Source organism: Schistocerca serialis, chromosome 5 (genome assembly GCF_023864345.2).
Source record: "Schistocerca serialis cubense isolate TAMUIC-IGC-003099 chromosome 5, iqSchSeri2.2, whole genome shotgun sequence".
Taxonomy (NCBI): Eukaryota; Metazoa; Arthropoda; class Insecta; order Orthoptera; family Acrididae; genus Schistocerca; species Schistocerca serialis.
The window spans coordinates 113647543-113670197 of record NC_064642.1 but is presented as its reverse complement, the minus strand read 5'-3'; the positions used below and the strand labels follow the sequence as shown (position 1 = coordinate 113670197).

The window sequence follows — 22655 nt, the reverse complement described above, 5'->3', positions numbered from 1 at the left end:
TTATGGTGGATGTTTCAAGCAGCCATTTGTGTGGTTGACAGCGCATCTGCACACTACTATTGAGCTGATGTATGAAGAAATGTGATCCATCTGACCAGGTTACACCTTTCATTGACTGACAGTTCAAAGTTGATGAGCCAATTTCCACTGGAATCGTAATTGCTGATGCCATGTGATCAACATGGGGACACGTAGTGGTCATTTACTGTGGAGCCCAGTGTGTGTACTAATGGTGTGCTCCGAAACCCTTGTGCCTGCACCAGCATTGTACTGTCGTCAGATCTGCCACAGGTCACTGTCTGTCCCACAGAGTGGGCTCATTCCAATCTTGACATTATGTGATGAACCATGGGTGTCCAAAACCTTGTCACCTAATCGTGGTGTCACCGTTCGTCAGTCAGTTTCCATAGATGCCCACGACGGTAGCACATGAACATTCGACCAGCTTCATCATTGCTGAGATGCTTGTTCTCAGATGTCGGGGCATAACAATCGATCCTTTGCCAAAGTCGCTCATTTCAGTGGATTTCTCCATTCCTGGCTGGTTTTGTCACTAGAATGACCCACATATGTCTCCTTTCCACTTACATTCTTTCCCTACCCATTCTACCAGGCAGTATTCAGTCTTGCGATGAGCAGTGGTCATAATGCTTTAAAGGCTCATTCATAGTTGATTTTATATTTCTGGTTCTTTCTGTCTCATAAATCTTGACTTCAGAGAAGATCGTGAGTTATAAACCTTTTTAAACGCACACACACAATCCTTTTTTTGAATTTTCGAGTACGCACTTGGAGCCCTGGATGAGGTTGTTAGAGGTCCATGACTAAAGAATTTAATGCTAGCGCACTCGAGCAGATGTAATTTCGATGGATTGCTCACGCGCTGCCTGCGATATGTAAGCTATAAGAGAATCTCAGAACAGAGAGCGGTGTTGACTGCAGTAGGAACTGTGTGGCAGTAGGAGTAAGTAGTTGCTAGCAGTCTGGTGTATTCAGTTGGCTGGGCCAGTCGTGGAGAGCAATCGCAGTGCCTGAGCGTTGTAGTATAAGGTAAAAGCAGCCTCGGGCATATGTAGTATCGTTATATCAAGTCCCATGTAAATGTTTTTAAAAATCTCTTAATAATAATCTTTCTTATAAAAATTAACTTTTGACAATCATTCATCTCAATATAAAGAATTTACTAATTTCTCCAATCCATGGTCATCCCAGTTATTGTAAAGAAAAATCAGTTGTTTCTTTTTATACATGACAAATCTATCGGCCAGCATTGCACTGGGTTGTACCAGAAAAATTTCTTATAGGAGCAGATATATATACATTATCCAGCAACTTCTTTGAGCTAAGAATTTTCAATTTATTCAGTATGATCTTTCAGGGCTTGAGTAATAGTTACAATGTCTTACATTTTAAATATGTCTTATGTCACTTACATGATATCGTATTTAGTCACTTGCAACTTGTTGCTACATGCAGTAACTCCTGTTTTGAATGATGACATCTGAGTAATATTGAATGATGTTTTATAATTATGCATAAATGCTATGCCAATAATTACTGTAATGTGATAAATTATGAATAATGTTCTGTAATACTCCATACATACTACACAAGTATTTAGTAACTGGCCAATGAGTGCCAATAATTACTGCAATGACATGAGTTCTTAATAATATTTTGTTATACTCTATAAATGAATGCCAATAATTACTGCAATGAGATGAGTTATGAATACTGTTTTGTAATACTCAACACTTACTACATGTTTAGTAACTGGCCAATGAATTCCAATGATTACTGTAATGAGATGACTTATGCATAAATGTTATGCCAATAATTACTGCAATGAGATGACTTATGAATAATGTTCTGTAATACTCCATACACACTACATACATGTTTAGTAACCAGCCAATGAGTGCCATTAATTATTCAAATCAGTTGATACACTAGTGTAATTCTGAATGATGACTAGCATAAGATTTACTGTCCTTCACCTTCTGACCTAATTACCAGCAATTACTGCAATATCCATATGTCCTGTCCATCCTCATGATCATGGAGCACTATATTTGGTTTTTGTACTAATTCTACATTGGTGAAAGAGTATGGATTCTACAAGAATGTGGTGTTGACATCAAGCTGTCCACCACTCTGACCGAAGGAGATGTCATTATGGTCCTACTGTTGGTGTACCTAATGTACCACCAAAGAGATAACATACAATATTAATACAACATTTCAGTGTCTTGGCTACACTGATAAATACTTCAGGGAAGAGAACTTCAGATTATCTCACTCAGTGTTGTGCTTCTGTAGAAAGATATGGACTTTCAGTGCAGCTACGTGCAACCCACTGTGCTACAACCATGATGCTATCCTTCCCATTCCTTTCCTAGTTCTTGTAAAAATGCTAAAGACTTTTACAGTGCATGTGCACTTTATTTCATTTCTTAATATACTCAGTTCATGTAAATATGCTAAAGACTTCTACAGTGCATGTGCACTTTATTTCACTACTCGATATGCTTAATTCATTTAAAAATGCCAAAGAGTTTTACAGTGTGTGTGCACTTTATGTCATTTGTTAATATATTTTGTACTCAGTGCGTGTGCACCCTATTTCATTTCTTAATATGCTCTGTACTTATATTATTCATCAATAATGTTATATTTATGTATATACTCTGTGACTGTAGACTTAGTAAACTAAACAGATTACAGAAAAATTTGTTGCTCATGGCAAGTCCAATTGACTCACCATAGCTGCAAAATTTTTGTCCCCCCCCCCCTCCCCCAGTGGAGGGTTGTGTAAGGGGTCCATGACTAAAGACTTTATTGCTAGCACACTCGAGCAGATATAATTTCGATGGATTGCTCACGCGCTGCCTGCGATATATAAGCTATAAGAGAATCTCAGACCAGAGAGCAGTGTTGACTGCAGTAGGAGTAAGTAGTTGCTAGCAGTCTGGTGTATCGAGTTGGCTGAGCCGGTCATAGGGAGCGATGGTGTTGCCTGAGCGTTGTAGTATAAGGTAAAAGCAGCCTCGGGCATATGTAGTATCGTTATATCAAGTCCCATGTAAATGTTTTTAAAAATCTCTTAATAATAATCTTTCTTACAAAAATTAACTTTTGACAATCATTCATCTCAATATAAAGAATTTACTAATTTCTCCAATACATGGTCATCCCGATTATTGTAAAGAAAAATCAGTTGTTTCTTTTTATACATGACAAATCTATCAGCCAGCATTGCACTGGGCTGTGCCAGAAAAATTTCTTATAGGAGCAGATATATGTACATTATCCGGCAACTTCATTGAGCTAAGAATTTTCAACTTATTCAGTACGATCTTTCAGGGCCATCACACAGCACTGCTGACGTCCAAATTTACCAGTTTAAATTCACAGTCAATTATTGAAAGGTTATAAGTGAGTCACAATTTTATTGAGAGATTAGTCACATTTTATTATTGGTGGGTTACGGAATTTATCTGTTGGTAGGTGACACTAAATGTGAATGCTATATAATTATTATTTTTATTGGGAGGTTACGCTAAATCTGAATGATATATAATATTTTATCTGTGGCGAGGTTACAAGATTAACATATACACTACTGTTCAAAAAAGAGCTTGGTTCAGTCGCCTTGTGTTATTAGTCGCCGAGATATGATTCCATAGGGGACGTGTGGCAAATCTTTAATGCCATAAAGTGTGGATTCTTTTCTTCTCGTAGGCAGTTTGTAACGTCAGGTCACCACCGATGTCGGAATGAAATCCGTAAGAACTTCCGGCCCTCCTCTTTAAAACTGAGCGAGAATGGTGACACTCACTTATTTTTACTCAATTTATTGTCGTTTGAAATTGCTCAGCAAAAACTGTTGCAGTTTTAGATACGATTGTCTTCCTAACGTTAATAGCAAAATCTTTTTTACCTCAAGCTCTTGTGCAATTTCTTTCGAAATTTGTTGGAGTTCTCAAGCGGTTACTTTTTTATAGTGTGGTACAAGTTTGGACTTATTTGTGGCAAACTGCATTACAGTTAGGGCAGTTTGTGACGTCTATGTGTTCCACTGTGTATGTACTGTTTGTTAGCTGTGCACATTGTTCGACCTCACTTTGTTTCAATCATTTCAATCAAGTTGTCCTGCTGCTCTTCAGAGGAGTGCTGTATAGTTAGTAGACCAACTTCATTAGTGGAGTAAAGTTAAGTACTTCTTTACTCGCACTATGTTTCTGCAACACACTAAGGCTCTTCTTCTGGATATGTGAAATATTAAATTGTACCTTCTGACCACGAACAAAATATTAAATTGTACCTTCTGACCATGAACAGAGTTTTTTACAGGACTTTTTTTTGTAAAGATGATACAGATTTCGACTGTTAACAGCTGATGAGCCCTTGCATGTTCCTATTAAATGATGATTATGAGTGCCTCCATGTTGAAATGGTTAAATAAGCATAATACCGTGTACAATTATGACTCACACAATTTATTGCAGTGGCTTACATACACTTAAAAAGTACCGGTACCAAAATATATACAGAGATAACAATTGCTAGTGATATCTGCTTTTGCTTATACAATAAAAACAAAAATAAAACATAATCTCATATGACTATAACAGCAGTATGAATACAGCACCAGGTTCTGTGATCAAGTAATGTTCTCTAGTAAGCACGAAACTAAATTTTAGTCAAGGTACAGGCAGTAACTTTATTTGTTTTTCATTTGGTTTTTACAACACTGCAGCAGTTTTACAAAATACATATACTACTGTCAAATAGTGGACTTTTGTGGACAGGTTTATTTTGTACCCATTTTACGATATAAGCAGTTCAGGCAATTATACAAGAAGGACAAGTTTGATTACGAATCTGTATTTGTACAGAATAAGCAAAAAATAGAACTTTAAATTTGTGCCATTAAAAGTGATTTAATATATCACACTTCCTATGTGTATAACATAAAAGTGGACAATTTATATTTGAATGATAAAAATTTTACTTTGCCTTGTGATGAGGTACAACTTCAGTTGATAACAGATGCAAAAGATTTAACTAGTAGTTGAGCAGTGATACAGATAAAACGATTACTGAACAAAAAGATTAGATTTTTGGATTGGTAATGTAAACTTATTTTTTATACATATTCAGTACATCTTGTGGTGAAATACACACTATACACACTTAATAAAGAACTGCAAAAAAGGCACTTTTTAGCAGCTGATGAAGAAAGACTTATTAATATTACCTCATTTTTTTGAGAAAGTCACTAGTTTTATACAACTAAAACACAGTATAAACTCATATCCAGAAGTGGCCATACATGATTAATATTCATCACAGGTACAGTTTCAACATTCTAAAACACACACACACACACACACACACACACACACACACACACACACACACACACACACACACACACACAGTGAGGAGACAACCACAAACACGGAAATGTTCCAAATACTTACAGGTACACATACAGTCTCATATTGCAGACACATACAATGAAGCAGAATAAGCAAGAATGGGCCAGTATTCACACAAACGCAGATTTCACACAGTGTGTGCTCTTAGTATTTATATTTAGTTGTACACATACCACGAATCAATTATTTGACAGTTAACTCGTAACCAGTCAACAATCTATACCTTTGTATCAGCATCTTATAGAGGCACAGAATATTTTCTTATCATAGACGAACTTCTATAATTTACACTCTTGTGGGATGAAAAGTCTTTCACCTTGTGAGACAAACTAACAGAAATTGTGGCTACTTTAGCAACTCTCGGTAAAGCTATGAACTTACGATAAAAATATAAGCTAAAAAAAGCTAAATTCGCTTAGCAGTTGGCTGCCTTCTTTATTCCTGTGGACGTGGCGTCAATCGCCAGTTTTCTTCCTGGTCAAAAGTCTATCTTTCATGATTAAATGTCTTTGCGGATCAACCACAAACTAAAGGCGCAGCCAGTAAATTGAATTGTACTAAAAGGCTGTGTATTACATGTACTCCCGCATTGTTACTCCTATCATGCGCAGCTACGTAAATTTCTACTCTGGCAATCAGCGGCCAACTACCGGCGGGTTTGAACTTCACAGGCTTCTCGTGTGTGTTGTTCTAATCGCCCTCTACTGACGCCGACGCTACAGTTACATACAGTGAAACCTAAACACGTGTGCTCTTCCAGTGGGCTGTCGAATAGGGTGGGGAAAGCTGTAGGTGTCTTAACTTTAGAGAGCAGCGACTTAACTGACGTCGATTCTCGAGCGGAAGAAAATCTGCAGTTAGCGGGCAACGGAAGTTGCGGGTTTCACTGTACTGATAATTGAGCAAGTTTGAGGCTATGGCAGCCAGCTAACAGATCTGGTCGCGCGCAGGGCGCCTACTGGGCTTAAGTCCTCTCCAGCTGCTGCAGGGAGATGTAGCCACGCGCGGGGGCGGCAGCCGGGGGCGGCAGTCTGCCCGCACCCGCCGCCTCCCCCAGCAGCACGTACGCCCCGCCGGGCTTGCAGTGGTGCGTGGGCGTCTGCGCAGGCGGGGGCGGGCCTGCCGTGACGTAGCCGTCCGGGGGGCGGCCCGAGCTGCAGACGACGTAGCCCGCCGGGGTCGGCGACGCGCCGGTGGCGGAGGGCGCGGAACTGGCTGGCGGCGGGGGCAGGTTGTCCACGCTGACGTAGCCTCTGGCTGCGGCGGGCGCTGCAGTGGCGGCGGCAGTGGGCATCTCGCAGCGGATGGACGGCCACGCGGTGGGGGCGTTCTGCGAACCAACCAGCAAAGCGCCCACGTCACCACACGTACTCGCTATACATCTATCAGCAATCAATGCGTGCCAACACGGAAGGCTCATGAATCAAGCTGTCAGTAAAATGCCGACAACGAAATAAACACTGAAACTTCCTGGCAGATTAAAACTGTGTGCCGGACCGAGACTCGAACTCGGGACCTTTGCCGTTCGCGGGCAAGTGCTCTATCAGGTTCGCAGGAGAGCTTCTGTAAGGTTTGGAAGGTAGGAGACGAGGTACTAGCAGAAGTAAAGCTGTGAGGACGGGGCGTGAGTCGTGCTTGGGTAGCTCAGTTGGTAGAGCACTTGCCCGCGATAGGCAAAGGTCCAGAGTTCGAGTCTCGGTCCGGCACACAGTTTTAATCTGCCAGGAAGTTCATGTCAGCGCACACTCCGCTGCAGAGTGAAAATCTCATTCTGAAATAAACACTGATGTTAAAAAAAGAAAAAGGACAACGTACCACTAAGGAGCTATGCAAATTGGTCACAAACTGATTTTTATGCAGCAAACGATGGAAAATGCAAAATTGGATGATGGCTGAAAGTGTGACACTGCAGCGCAGTTTCACCGCGCAGCTGGTAAGGATAGTAAACAGGAGACATGTCGAGGAAGATGTGTGCTGGGCTCAAACAAGTCGGTCGGAGTTCAAAATGGTTCAAATGGCTCTGAGCACTATGGGACTTAACTTCTCAGGTCATCAGTCCCCTAGAACTCAGAACTAATTAAACCAAACTAACCTAAGGACATCACACACATCCATGCCCGAGGCAGGAGTCGAACCTCCGACCGCAGCGGTCGCGCGGTTCCAGACTGTAGCGGCTAGAAGCGCTCGGCCACAATGGCCGGCTCGGTCGGAGTAACCGGCGAATTGCTCGACATTTGAATAGGAGCGATTCCACTTTACGACGATGTTCGCAGGAAGGGTGGACCATGGCCAAACACACCGCCAAGAAGAAAGCGGTCCACCTAAAGAGACGACAGAACGCGAGGTCCGAGTAATCGTCAGAAAGGCACCCAGAGCTCCGGCATCACCATTCTCATCGATCCGACATGCAACCAGTGCTTCAATGACGACAAGGACTATTCATAGGCGGCCGCAGAAATGGGCCTTATCTCACGGGCCCCCTTGCGCCAATTACCGTTGACTTCTGCACACCGGTAAGTCTTTGCAATGGTGACGGGCACATCCGACCTATATTGTCACTGACTGGAGTAGAACTGTCTTCATTGATGAGTCTCGCTTCGAACTGAGCCGCGATGACCAGCGGAGACGTCACGGACAGCGGTGGAATGCCTAATAGGAAGCAGCGATCGCCTTGGGTGCCATGTCTTTCCACAGCAGGTCCCCTTTCGTGTCATCCAGGCACCCTTACAGCACAGCCTGGCGTCGATGATGGTGCATACCTATGGGCTTACATTTCAGCAAGATAATGCCCGCCTGCACACGGCGAGAGTTTCGACTGCTTGTCTTCGTGTTTGCCAAACCCTACCTTGGCCAGAAAAGTCGCCGGATCTCTCCCCAGTTGAGAACGTTCGGAACTCGTACGGCCCTTCAACCAGTTCGAGACTTTGACGAACTAACGCTCCAATTGGACAGAATTTGGCACTGTGTCTCTCAGGACAACATCCGACAATTCGGCCAATCAGCGGAATGCCAGATAACTGCTTGCATAAGGGCCAGAGGTTCCACGTGCTGTTCAGTGGGTGACCTGCTTAGATATGGACTTGTAATAGCTGCAGTGGCTGTCTCCCTAATCTTTCGCATATTATTGTCTGCAATCAATCATTTAATAATATATTTGTAATTCGTTTATTATATTAATTAATATTATGTGTGCAAGTTTGGAATTTTACTCTGTAGATGTCATACGCTCAATGAATAAAAGGGCCAGAGGTGGACCAAACCGTTATTGACTCGCTCAGTTTGTGAAGCTTTTTCTTCTGGATCAATTATCCAATGTTTTTGAAACTGTGACCATTTGTTTGTCTGTTCATCACATCTACAGTCCCATTCGGATAATTCCTTCGTTGTGCGTTGCCTTTTTTTTTTTTAATAGTGTATTAATGTGATGTGTCCCTCGAGTTTCCATTTTAGGGCTGCAGCTTTTTGTCGTGAACAGTAACAATTCAGGGGAAACATTTCTGAAAAATTTTGGAATTAAATATGGGGCGAGACAAGGTGATGTCCTCTCTGCATTACTTTCCAACTGCGTTTCCGAAAAAGTAATCCAAGATTGGCGGAATCTAAAATCAAAACATAAAATTGGCGAACCAGTATTAGGACGGACTGCCTAGCTTTTGCAGACGACCTGGCGGTTCTATGTTAGGGCACTGAAATAGTATAGAAACAAACAGAAATTTTAAAGTTACAGCAGAAGGAATAGGGCTCCAAATATCATTTGACAAAAAATACACGTGTAACAACAATCTGGCACCCAAAATTCTAAAAAATCTAGACGGTGAAATCGAGAGCGTCTCACACATCAAATATTTAGGCGAAGCCATTCAGTAAACTGGTCTGTGAAAGGCTGTGTACGAAAATCGTTTCAGAATCTGGAAACGGCTTTGAGACTTACAAGAGACATCCATAGGAAAAAATCCACTCAAAATACAGCAAACTGAGACAATTTCGTCTGTACTTGCATTCGTAACATCCACGCATCAACTAATGTTAATGTGGACAAATGTTAACGTCAGCTGATGCAAGGATGTTATGAATGCGGGTGTGTAGCAATGTACTGGCCGTAAAATACATCATACGGCATGTTAATAGTTATTCAATGTGCACAATGTCAGCTATATTATGTATCTTTGGTATGTACTCATATCGTGTAACATGACAATTTGTTTGTGAGATAAGAAATATGTTTTTTCAACGACGACTAATCACTTATACAGGTCACTTGAGCATGGCTATAAAGCCGAAAGCATGATTGTGTGAAATAAATGAAAAATAATTTTCAATCAAATGACGGAAATTTCTTTCAGAAAATGACGGAGAAAACCTCAGTTTCAAGCTATGATTGGTAGTATATATGGCTATGTTGCTGTTCACTAACTAGATTACTAACAGCACACCTCCTTAAGTACCACATCAGACGTCGACGCAACTCGAACTCCAAGTGAAAGCATTAAATTTAACAATAGAATGTCTTTTATAGCACAAGTGTTGCAAGTTTGTCATTAAAAAATTCGTCTAGAGAATAGAATGTGTTGTTCGGAAGAAACGTTTTAGCTTAAATTTAAAATTTTCCTCGCTACCTGGCAGACATTTCAGGTTAATGTCAAGATGATCAGAGATTTTTGTGGCTGCGTATGGAAAATTATTGTAAACCACATACAGTTTTAACTTTAGGTAATGAAAACCGTATTGCCTTCTAGTGTTTTGGCTATGAACGACAAAGCCCCCATCGATTTTGAGAGGTTATCCACAACAAATTCACTAACGAATATTATTTTCACTGATTGTTTTTTGAGTAATAACTACTTTCTAAGTGATGAGTTATCCCCTAGTACTTTGCAGAAGTGTGAGAAGTATGCAGCCGTCCTCTAGTCAGGATGATAATCTTAGTCGAATGGTTCAAATGGCTCAGAGCACTATGGGACTTAACATCTGATGTCATCAGTCGCCTAGAACTTAGAACTACTGAAACCTAACTAACCTAAGGACATCACACACATCCATGCCCGAGGCAGGATTCGAACCTGCGACCGTAGCGGTCACGCGGTTCCAGACTGAAGCGCCTAGAATCGCTCGGCCACAATGGCTGGCCTTAGTCGAATGTTGAAAGTAAGAAACCACAGAGAACGAACGAAGTCTTATTTTCCAATAGAGCAAGAAGACAGTCCCAGCCTGGATTGTGTGCAAATTGGATCCTAAATAAAACTATGCGTGTGAAAATGTGGAGAGAATTACAAGGACCTGTTGATTCAAGCTGAATGGGTGCATGTAGATAACAAAACTTGGAAGAAAACATATTCTGCCGCGAATGAAATGTATGGCAAAGCCCATTAGCAGGGATACACACTGGTCAGTCAGAACACTATGCCCGCCGACCTACTATCGATAAAAACTCGTCCAGGCGACGCAGCGTCACCTGGCAAGGAGTGACTGCTAGTCAGATACACACACGGTGTATGTAGTACCAGTGAGCATGTGTAGATTGGGGAAGGCGCGTGATCTAACGACTTTGACCGAGGGCAGAGTGGATGGCCCGAAGGCCCTGCCCGAGATTTTCGGAAACTGCATGACTTGTCGGGTATTCGAGTTGTGCTGTGGTGAGTGTCTTTAACTCGTGCCGAAACCAAGATGAAACCATAATCAGACGTCGTGGAGTTTGGTGGTCACCCCTAATTAAAGATTTCGGACGTCGTAGGCTAGGGACAGGCGGCGAACCGTGGCGGAACTAACATCACACTTTAATGCTGGACAGAGTACGACTGTGTCTGAACACGCAGTGCACCCAACAGGCCTAACGACGGGCTTCAGCAGCCCACGACACATGCATGTGCCAATGTTAACACCACGACATCGGAAATTACGACTGAAATGGGAAAGTGACCATCGGCACTGGGCGTCGGCTCAGTGGCAGAGCGTTGCATGGTCTGATGATTCCCGATACCTTCTTGTTCAAGCCAATGGGAGTGTGCGAATCCGTTATCTTCCAGGGGTACAGCTCCTTGACACCCGTACTGCGGGACGGAGACAATCTGGCGACGGCTCCATTATGCTCTGGGACACATTCACGTGGGCATCCATGGGTCGAGTGGAGCTTGTGCAAGACACCATGAAGGCCAAGGAGTGTCGTAGACTGGTTTCAGGCTACGTACACACCCTTCATGAGGTTCATCTTTTCCCGACGGCATTTGTACTTTTTCAACAAGATATTGCGCTACATCACAAGGCCAGGAGCATGATAGAGTGGTTCGAGGAACACAGTGGCGAGTTCCAAATGACGTGCTGGCGCCTCAACTCGCCAGAACTGAATCCGATCGGACACATCTGGGATGTGATTCGCGCGACCGCTACGGTCGCAGGTTCGAATCTGCCTCGGGCATGGATGTGTGCATGGATGTGTGTGATGTCGTTAGGTTAGTTAGGTTTAAGTAGTTCTAAGTTCTAGGGGATTGATGACCTCAGAAGTTAAGTCCCATAGTGGTCAGAGCCATTTGAATTTTGGGATGTGATTAAACGTGTCGTTAGAACTCATCGCCCCCTTCCCGGACCATGTGGGAATTATGTGACGTGCGGTTAAAGGCGCTGCAGTCTGGAACCGCAAGACCGCTACGGTCGCAGGTTCGAATCCTGCCTCGGGCATGGATGTTTGTGATGTCCTTAGGTCAGTTAGGTTTAACTAGTTCTAAGTTCTACGGGACTAATGACCTCAGCAGTTGAGTTCCATAGTGCTCAGAGCCATTTGAGCCAATTATGTGACGCGCGCGCGCGTGTGTGTGTGTGTGTGTGTGTGTGTGTGTGTGTGTGTGTGTGTGTGTGTTTGTGTGTGTGTGTGTGTCTGTGTAGATGTGTTGCCAACTCCCTCCAGCGACCTACCAAGGCCTCAATACTTCCACACTACGACGCGTCGCCGCTGTTATCCGTGCCAAAGATCTGCTATTAGGAAGGTGGTCATATGTTCTAGCTGATCAGCGTGAAGCGTTGATTACCTTACACCCCTACGCCCCTAACTACTCCAACATCGACAGAAAGTTAGTGGATGCAAACAGCAAAGAAATGAAGTTAATTTGTGAACACTCTTCTTATCTTCCATTCATTGTGAGGTAGCGACACCGCAGCGGGAAATTTCCAAGTGAGCTATTTGGTACGCACGCTACCTCCTTATCTGCAGTGCAAACATGCCATTGCCCGCTTACGCGGTCGGCCGACGTGAAGCAGCACATGAAGGCAATTCACGGAACGGAGGTCCTGTAAACACCACTGCTGTCGTGGCGAGATGGCGCGCCAGAAATTCCCCGCACGCCCACGTGAGGGCCATTCAGTTGATGCCTCCGTGTCGACGTACTTTGTAATGTGTTACAAACTCTTCCCTCTTACTGTAGGAATTATTCCACGACTGGGATAAACAGCATACCAAGTCAATGAATTCGGTTCACTGAAACTCTTACAACTCCTAATGAAAGCAGCATGTTAATTTACTGGTGTTGGCTGAGTTGTTAGGAGACAGCCTCAAATGCTTGCCCCGGTGGTGGACTGACTGGGGAAGTCGCGCACCAAAGAAGAATTCGTGAACATAATAATGTTGGGATGTAGGTTAACAGAGTGCTGAGGAATAACTGGTTTCCACTACTTCACTCCGACAGCATTTACTACAGGCGGGACTGCTGGCTAGTTTATGTGCTTAGCATACTTCACGATTCTACCTTGCGTATAGTTTCACTGGAAATCTGTTATTAGGTTATACGAGGGTCATTCAATAATCAAACAAATTTGTCTGGGGAAAACACTATTAGTAGGGGAAGTTTAATTGTTTTATGGCTTTAAGTTGGCATCACTGGGATGAGCCCTGATCAGCTGATACATCAACATTGTTTTATTTATAACCTCAAAAATACATTTCTGGATGGCAAGTCCGCTTGATACGTCCACGTTAATTGAACAACGTTCTGTTATTCGTTTTTTATTTGCGGAAGGTGAAAAACCAGTGAATATATACTGTAGAATGTCTAAAGATTGTGGTGAAGGTTGTATGAATCGTGCAAATTTTTATAAGCGGGTAGAGCAGTTCAAAAATGGTCGCGACTCAGTGACTGACGAACACCGTTCTGGCCGACCAGTTGCAATTTCAACTCCCTCACTTGAAAGTCGAATTGATGGTATTATTCATGCCCATCGCCGTGTCTGTGGAAATGGTAGTTGATAAGGTTCACCTTCTCCAGTTAATGCATGGAAGCTAGTTAGGGTTAGTTCATGCTGGCCAGGCAAAGTTACACCAGAGGCTGCCTGCGTCAAGATGATTACCGCATACTACAGTCAGGCAGAGGACCAGTGGCATAATAGCAGTGATGTAGCAGGACAGAGCCGCTGCAGCGTAGAGGACCTGATTGCTTCACATCCGACCTATGGTCGTGTTATGGCAGAAACCCATGCTTTACTAAAATAGGGACAGGCCAGGCCCATATAAACACTCCTCTTTTATAGTTAGAGGGATGGCAGTCTAGCAGCCATCAGCTCCGAGGGGGACCTACAATGGTCTAAGAATCTGGGAGACTGCATGGATCAACGAGTCTCCACCTCTGGACTCTGCCGCTGCTAGCTGCGACCCTGTCGCCTGGGCTGAGATCAGTATTGTGGTCTTCAGCACCCTTCAGCCGGTGGGCTGCCTGATGGCGTACAGTTAGAGCCAAGGGCGATGCAGCTGCTCAGCCACCATTGCTCGCGCAGGCACTTTCCTTGCTCCCCACCTTTGCTTGTGTGGACATACGCTGCTGCTGTGAGGTGTCTCATCCACACTGGGAACATGGCACTATTCTACGAGCTGTGCACACCCCATCCCAAGCAGCCGGGCTGCTCCTAGTCTGCACTGGGGGCCGCCGCCCTTGCTGTAGTCAGCATCCTTGCCAAGTCGCTGCTGTCGTCACTCCACCAGCCCCTGGTCGCCTACCGCTTACGTCCAGGGGACTTTGCCCTCTCCAAGTATCATAACGGTTGTAATTTACGAGCAATAAATGACTGTTTCAACAATGGTGTTTTCGTGATTTGTTGGACGACTACCAGGCATCCACTCACTGCTACAGTGCTACCCTGCCCCGGGTGGTGAACTACTGGTCTTCTGATCTCTGCCAACCCAGTTCCACTGCCCACCATGGAGGCCTGCCACCCTGGCCGACCTCATATTCATTATACTGATTTATGAACTAAATGAGAAACATGGTGCTGTCCATGGATTAGTTTACTCCAGTCTTCTATTACTCCATTTCCTCTTTCCAACACTCTCTACCCATTTCTCCCTCCATCCTCTCTCTACCCATCTCCCCTGGTCTGTTCACCCGCCCCCCTCTCTGTTCACCTTCTTGACCCCTACTCTCTGTCCATGTACTTTTCTCCCATTCTGCCCATCCACTCCTCCTTCCACCTCTTTCCATCTTCTCCTCCCCCCTCTAATGATGTATCTTCCTCCTATTCTCTCTGTCAACCTTCTCTTCCCCTCTCTCTGTCCATCTCCTCCTACTTGTGCCTATCTTCTCCTTCCCTCTTGCTATCTGTCCATTGCCTCGTCCTCAGTTCTCATTATCAGACTCACCCCAACAGGAGGCTGGTGAGTCTTACACTACAGTATTTCTTTCGAGGTTGTAACTAGTATATCAAGGATTTAGGATCATTTCTCTCATGGTGTTATTCAATATGCACGTGTTAAATATATTTCACACATATTTAACCAGTTTCACGTGTATTTGTACACATATAACACCTGTATGTCTAGCGAATTTCGCCCTGCAGGTTCACTTTCACTCAGCTTAATGTTTAAGACGTAGTATCTCCTGAACTATGTGCTGTACAATGACATAATTTGCAGGTACATCCTCCTATCTGCGAAATGTGTAGTGAATAGAATTAGTAATAAAGAAGTAATGAATTAAAACGTCTTCATGTGGTATTTTCACTGTATGAACTACGAAAATGTAGTAAACGACTAACATTTTTCCTTTCTCCATTTCGTAGGGGTCGTCGGCAAGTAGTAGTTTCGTAAAGGTTTGAAATTGAAGAAGTTTCGTAAAGGTTTGAAATTGTGTGTACAGTTCGTTGCAAGTCTCCGAGTGCTCTCATTCTCAAATCATGAATAACTAAATACGGGTATTCTCGCCTCATGGGCTACACTGCCGTTTCACCCCAATCCCCAACGCTTCGATAGATGGGTAGTTATTACCCCCACAGCTATTCTTTCCAGGCAATGAATGATACGTGTACCAAGTTTGGTTGAAGTCAGACCAGTGGTTTAGGAGGAGATGTGGAACATACATACACATGCACATCCATTTTTATAATTTGTATGGACATGGATATGGATGTATAGGTCTCGATTGACTCTCGTGAAGGGATGCCTGGGCCTAAGGAAAAGAATTCCAACAAGAACAGCGACATAACTTTAGGGATAGGAGTAGACAGTACTAGTCTTCAACAAACATTGTAACACGTAGACTGATAGAATTTAGTCTCCCAATTTAGCCTGCATAGCCCTCCATATGCAACTTCATACGGCACATAACAGAGAACTCACAGTGTTAGCACATTTAGATGCAGTAATATATCACAGCAGAAAGATTCCATATGTCCATCTTCTACAGTCGAGGAGACCAGGAACATTTGAAAGAACAATCGCAGGGTTCACCTTCGCCGAATACCAGGAGAAGAGGAATTTCCATTAACAAGATGGCGGACATCCCATGGCGGTCACTTTGAGAATCCTTTGTACCGTGGAAGAAATTAATACTTGTAATGTTCCACTGCTAACTGCTTTGTCCCGGACTCGCCGTCAGTTTCCGGATATACAGGGTGTCTCTCCTAGAAGTCATCAGGCGCATTTTCTCTGGTGTTTCAGATGATATTTGCAATTTCGTTTTTGTATTGTGTAGCTGGAGACATCCCAAACAAATAGTGCTCATCACGTCTTTCATTCGACTCCGATTGTCAAGAGCAATAACTGGTTTGTCTCCCTTTCGAACAAAATTATTTTTAAAATGGAATTTTAGGTGCCCATTTGATAGAGCTGTCCCAGATTTGCGTAGTGCAATGTTCATTTTCTCAATATGTACTCTCATGTTCAGAAAAACAGAAAACCTTTAACGACTAGATATGGGACGTTCATACTAACAGGATGCTTTCGTTAGTATGTTGTGCAGAAATGATTAACATTTCAGTCGCCTCGGTTTAGCATGTGTCCTGCTGCCTAGTACGCAGGGGTCAAGAGCCCTGATATCTTGTTCCATGCGTGACAGCATCGACGCGTATAAGGCACGAATGGGGTCCTGTGGTACAGCCATCCATGCTGCATTCACCTGGTTCCAGATTTCATCTGTGGTGGTTGGCATTGGGTCACACTGCTGCACCTGTCGATTCACCATACCCCACACATTTTCTATTAGCGAAAAGTTCAGTGATCTGGTGGTCCAGGGCAAAAGTTTGATATTCTGTGACATCAAGAAGGTACGTGTTCGTGCAACGACATGTGGTCGCGCATTGTGTTGCTGAAAAATGGCGTCTGGCGTGCTCTGCAGAAAGAGTATGGCTACAGGTCGCAGGATGTCATTCACGCAGATCACACTGGTCACGCACCAATTGTGATTTGTGGTTGTGACCAATAGCACCCCACACCATAAAGCCTTGAGTTAGCGCTGTGTGTCTTGTACGAATGCAATCACTGTGACGCCGCTCCCCCTGTCCGGGGCGAACCAAAATTCGGCCATCATTTTCAAATAAATAAATAAATAAAACCTGGATTCGTCCGAAAACACTATCTGATGCAATTCCTGACCCCTTCTACGTCGTTCCATACACAATTGCCGTCTAACTCGTTTCTGCACATTCGTCAAAGGTAGGCGGAGAAATGGACGATGCGCACGTAATCCGTGCCGTAACAAACGGCAACGAACAGTCACCCTTAACAGTATATAATGTGTTACACTGTTGCGCCAGAGCCGAGGAGGAGGCAGATCTGTCCTGCAATGCCATTCGGATGTGGTATCGATCTTACTGGGGGGGGGGGGGGGGGTGATCTGGCCTGGGTGGAGCGACCTGATCCCGCTCTTTGAGTTACACTGCCTTCCGAAGACTATTCTGTACACACCCTTTACACTGCCGGAACATTTCGTCCCACACGAGCAGCAATTTCCCGGATGGGTGCATCAGATTGTCTCATGCCAATAATGCACCCTCTCTCAAATTCATTGATTTGACAGTACAGTTCTGCGAGGTATCTTGCATGTCTGCTCGAGTTACACTGATCCACTACCTTCGGCTTATAGCGACAACGAGAGCCACATGCAGTGCCCTGGCCCGCGCTGACAGTTACTGCAAAGATGCAGCGCTGCTGAGCTGCTGCTGGACTGCTGTTTATTCTTCGTGTTTTACAGTCCCGGTTAATACATATCGAGGAAACGAATATCGAACTAGGCTAATTTTCGAGCGCTTTATCGAATGTCGACATAAAATTCCGATTTAAAAATACACATACCAAAAAAAGTTTTGCATCACCTCAGTTCCGCAAGTTGTGGAAACTGTACAGAAAATTGGAATAGAGATCAACGTAAACATCATTTCCGCCCTTTTTATTGCTCACGAAAACCACACTTTGCATGTTGTACCACCATACAGCGAGACCTTCACAGGTGTTGGTCCAGACTGCTGTACACACCGGTACCTCTAATACCCAGTAGCACGTCCTCTTGCACTCATGCATGCCTGTATTCGTCGTGGCATACTATCCACAAGTTCATCAAGGCACTGTTGGTCCCGATTGTCCCACTCCTCAACGGCGATTCGGCGTAGATGCCTCAGAGTGATTGGTGGCTGACGTCGTCCATAAACAGCCCTTTTCATTCTATCCCAAGCATGTTCGATACGGTTCATGTCTGGAGAACATGCTGGCTACTATAGTCCAGCGATGTCGTTATCCTGAAGGAAGTCATTGACATGATGTTAACGATGGTGGCGCGAATTGTCGTTCATTGTCGTCTCCCAATATGCTCCTGATATGGTTGCACTATCGGACGGAGGATGGCATTCACGTAGCGTACAGCCGTTACGGCGCCTTCCATGACCACTAGTGGCGTACGTCGGCCCACATAATGTCACCCCAAAACAGTAGGGAAACTCCACCTTGCTGCAACGCTGGACAATGTGTCTAAGGCGTTCAGCCTGACAGGGTTGCCTCCAAACACATCTCCGACGATTGTCTGGTTGAAGGCATATGCGACACTCATCGGTGAAGAGAACGTGATGCCAGTCCTGGGCGGTCCATTCGGCATGTTGTTGGGCCCATCTGTACCGCGCTGCATATTGTCGTGGTTGCAAAGATGGACCTCGCCATGGACGTCGGGAGTGAAGTTGTGCATCATGCAGCCTATTGCGCACAGTTTGAGTCGTAACACGACGTCCTGTGGCTGCAAGAAAAGCATTATTCAACATGGCGGCGTTGCTGTCAGTGTTCCTCCTAGCCATAATCCGTAGGTAGCGGTCATCCACTGCATTAGTAGCCCTTGGGCGGCTTGAGCGAGGCATGTTATCGACAGTTACTGTCTCTCTGTATCTCCTCAATGTCCGAACAATATCGCATTGGTTCATTCCGAGACGCCTGGACACTTCCCTTGTTGAGAGCCCTTCCTGCCACAAAGTAACAATGCGGACACGATCGAACCGAGGTACTGACCGTCTAGGCATGGTTGAACTACAGACAACACGAGCCGTGTGCCTCCTTCCTGGTTGAATGACTGGAACTGATCGGCTGTCGGACCCCCTCCGTCTAATAGGCGGTGCTAATGCATGGTTGTTTACATCTTTGGGAGGGGTTTAGTGGCATCTCTGAACAGTCAAAGGGACCGTGTCTGTGATACAATATCTAGAGCCAACGTCTATCTTCAGGAGTTCTGGGAACCGGGGTGATGCAAAACTTGTTTTGACGTGTATAATTTTGTTTGTAATGGGAAACAAATGGTTGGTTTCTGTTGACACCGGGCGTCTCACGAAAGATCTGACGAGCAGTAATTGTTCTGGCTGTCTCTAGCTACACAGTGCAAACACGAAATTGCACATTTCTGCTAGGAAAAAAAAAAAAAAAATGCGCCAGACGACTGTTTAAGAGAAATATGAATTATTTTGTTTCTTTTCCTCTCGGGAAGTTTGTCCCTTTGGTTAATAGTCACCCTGTATAGGGGAATAGACTTAAGAGCAAGTGTACCTGCTGCTGCTGCGGTCTGGCGGCGGTGACGTAAGGCACAGTGCTGTTGTGGCCGTGGTTGGGCGCCCACTGGGTGAGCGGAGTCAGCACCAGCTGCTGCTTGGCGGCCGCCGGGGCAGCTTCCGCGGGCCGCGGCACGTAGCCCCTACTCGTCCCGTTGTCGTTGAGGTTGTGGGCGGCCGACGGTGTCTTCAGTTCTGCCACAGCCACCAGCTCGTTGTTGGCGCCCATCTGGGTGTACCTGCAACCAGACAGCGCGGGTCAGTGAACCTCCAGCACTCGCTTCGTATTACTGACAAGCATCCCCTAACTGCTTACAGGTGTGAGTGGCAAGCAAAAAACCGGCTAACTGTTGACAGGCTTAGTTCTCGTTGTCTTTATGTGTCCGACCTCTAACATTCGTGTTGCTAGCTTAAACGTTTGACAGAAGTGAGTTGTCCTTACTCTTTACCTTAGTAGATTAGTACCAAGAGCAGAAGCACGTATGTTAGGGGTAAAACATGGTTTTAGCAAAGGTGTGTATTGCGAATTAAACAGGGGACCTAGAAACGACGGAGAGGCTTCGTCCCGCCGTAGCCCTCAGTGGTTCACAACCCAATAACAGGCCACACCAGTCCACCCACCTCACCACTGTCCCAAAACGAACCTAGGGTTACTGTGCGGTTCGTTCGGCCCTCCTCCTCGGGGTGAACACCTAATACCAGACGAGTCTAACCCCAATGTTTGCGTGGCAATTATAGTGTACGCATAGATGGAGACAGTGTTTGCGCAGCAATCGCCTACATAGTGTAACTGAGGCGGAATAAGGGGAACCAGCCCGCACTCGCCAAGGCAGATGCAAAACCGCCACAGGCTGGGCGGTGCGCGGATTCGTGCCGGGGACCGGCACTCCTTCCCGCTCGAGAAGCGGCGCCGTAGACCCCGTGTGGCTAGCCGGCCGGGCTTTAGAAAAGGTAGATCGTGTTCTGACTGTCTTTTCACTTTGGCACAAGTAACCGAAAAAAGAAAGGAATTTAGATTTTATGCTTTTATCGACTATGAAAAGGCGTCTGACAAGGTAAGGCGGAAGATGCCATTGGAATCACTTAAGGAATTGAGGGTTCCAGCATTTCTGACTATGGTAGTTAAGTCATTATACAAAAATAATAAAAAAAAAGATCCGTACTGTGAGGAATGGGACAAAATCTGCCGATGTCAATCAAGGAGTCAGACAAGGCTGCCCACAGTTCCTCACTCTTTTTCGTAAATGGTTGACTTTATTAAATGGCACATTACGAAGTGATAGTTTTAATTTTATGACGATACCGTTTGCTGATTATCAGATTATAATAGGAGAATCTGAAGAAAAGTTTCAAATTTCAGTATACAAATTGAGTCAAACTCCGCTACATACGGAACGAAAATATCAACAGATAAAACAAAAGTGATAGCATTTCAAGGAGCGGGACCCATAGGAGCCAAAACTGTTATAGACGAACAAATAATTTAATAAGTAAGAGAGTTTAAATATTTAGGGTGCAGTTTTAAATTTTCCAAGCTAGATGTTGTTGGGCTACAATTGTACAGACTCAGGCATTTCTGTGGAACTATACAACGAACATTAAAACGTAAAATACGGAAAGAAACATTAATTAAACTCTACAGAGTAATGGTGTTACCTCTGCTGCTGTATGATAGCCAATGTTGGACGCTTAAAATCTCTTCACCTTTCCCAGGACTGTCCATCGCGAGAACTGTTCCTACTGACTGTAGTACCGCGCATAAAAGGATGACGTCGAGAAACAGCAAGGAAGTTCCACCAACAGACTGCAGGTATACACATCGGAAACCTCGGCAACAAAGATGAGTACCGGCTCAATTTACGATGGTCACAGCGCCCTCACCACTAATAAGGGCTGATAATGAAAAAGAGTCAATAAACAAAATAAAATGTAACAAATTCTACTTAGGTAGCAGTAATAGGTCCCAGCAAGTTTGTTACAAGTAATGACAGCCACACATAAGAACGTTAAAGTTAAAACAGAAAGCGTTACAACTTCATCTTCAACTGGTAACGACGCAAGAAGGTTGAAATTAAAACACAAAGTGTCACAACGTCATCTTAAACTGTTGCAATCAAACAGTAGTGGGTCTTTCCGCCTATTCGTGTACAATTTCGTGTACAATACTTATATTTGTTCGTGTCTGGGATCAAGTACAAATCCCTGCAGCAATCGTCGACCCTCTGCAGGTCTTCTGGCATTTCGTCTTGCGTCAGAAAATTATTTCCTGTCCGTGTTTGTTTTCAAATATATATACTTATCGAAGTAGCGTTCTGCCTTGAGCAAACACAAATTCTATTTAGCAACCATACATGCGCTAGAAATGGTTCAAATGGCTCTGAGCACTACGGGACTTAACATCTGAGGTCATCAGTCCCCTAGAACTTAGAACTACTTAAACCTAACTAACCTAAGGACATCACACACATCCATACCCGAGGCAGGATTCGAACCTGCGACCGTAGGGATCGCGCGGTTCCAGACTGAAGGGCCTAGAACCGCTCGACCACACCGGCCGGCAAATGCGCTAGAAGCTAACACCGGAACGTCATCAACAAAGGGGTTTTAGATGTGATCTATCAGTATGTACTCCGTCTCAATTTTTCCTGTTCAAAGACTTGAAAACTTCCTCTAGGATTGCAGAGATCTGTTTTGCTGATATAGTATTTCCTTATCTGTTTCCTCTTCCATTTCTAAGTTTCTCTCCATCCTGGTGAAAACTAGTACAAACTATTCCCTCGGCCCTTCGCACACTTCAGATTTAGCGACAGTACCATCGTGACAGACGGCTGCATCCGAAATAATACCGAGCGAGGTGATGCAGCGGCTAGCGCACTGATCTCGAATTCGGGACCGAGCGAGGTGGCGCTGTGGTCAGCACACTAGACTCGCATTCAGGAGAATGAC

The 22655-nt window shown here is 44.4% G+C and overlaps 1 protein-coding gene across 1 annotated transcript in view; it reads right to left on the bottom strand.

Annotated features, from left to right (window-relative positions):
- Positions 1-4483: 4483 nt before the first annotated feature.
- Positions 4484-22655, bottom strand: part of LOC126481776 (cytokine receptor-like) — a 274432-nt gene continuing 256260 nt past the window's right edge. The window contains exons 4-5 of the mRNA XM_050105731.1: positions 19708-19948; positions 4484-6774 (exon numbers count right to left, since the gene is read on the bottom strand). Coding sequence (XP_049961688.1) covers positions 6409-6774; positions 19708-19948 — 607 coding nt within the window. The 3' untranslated portion in view covers positions 4484-6408. The remainder of the gene's footprint in view (positions 6775-19707; positions 19949-22655) is intronic.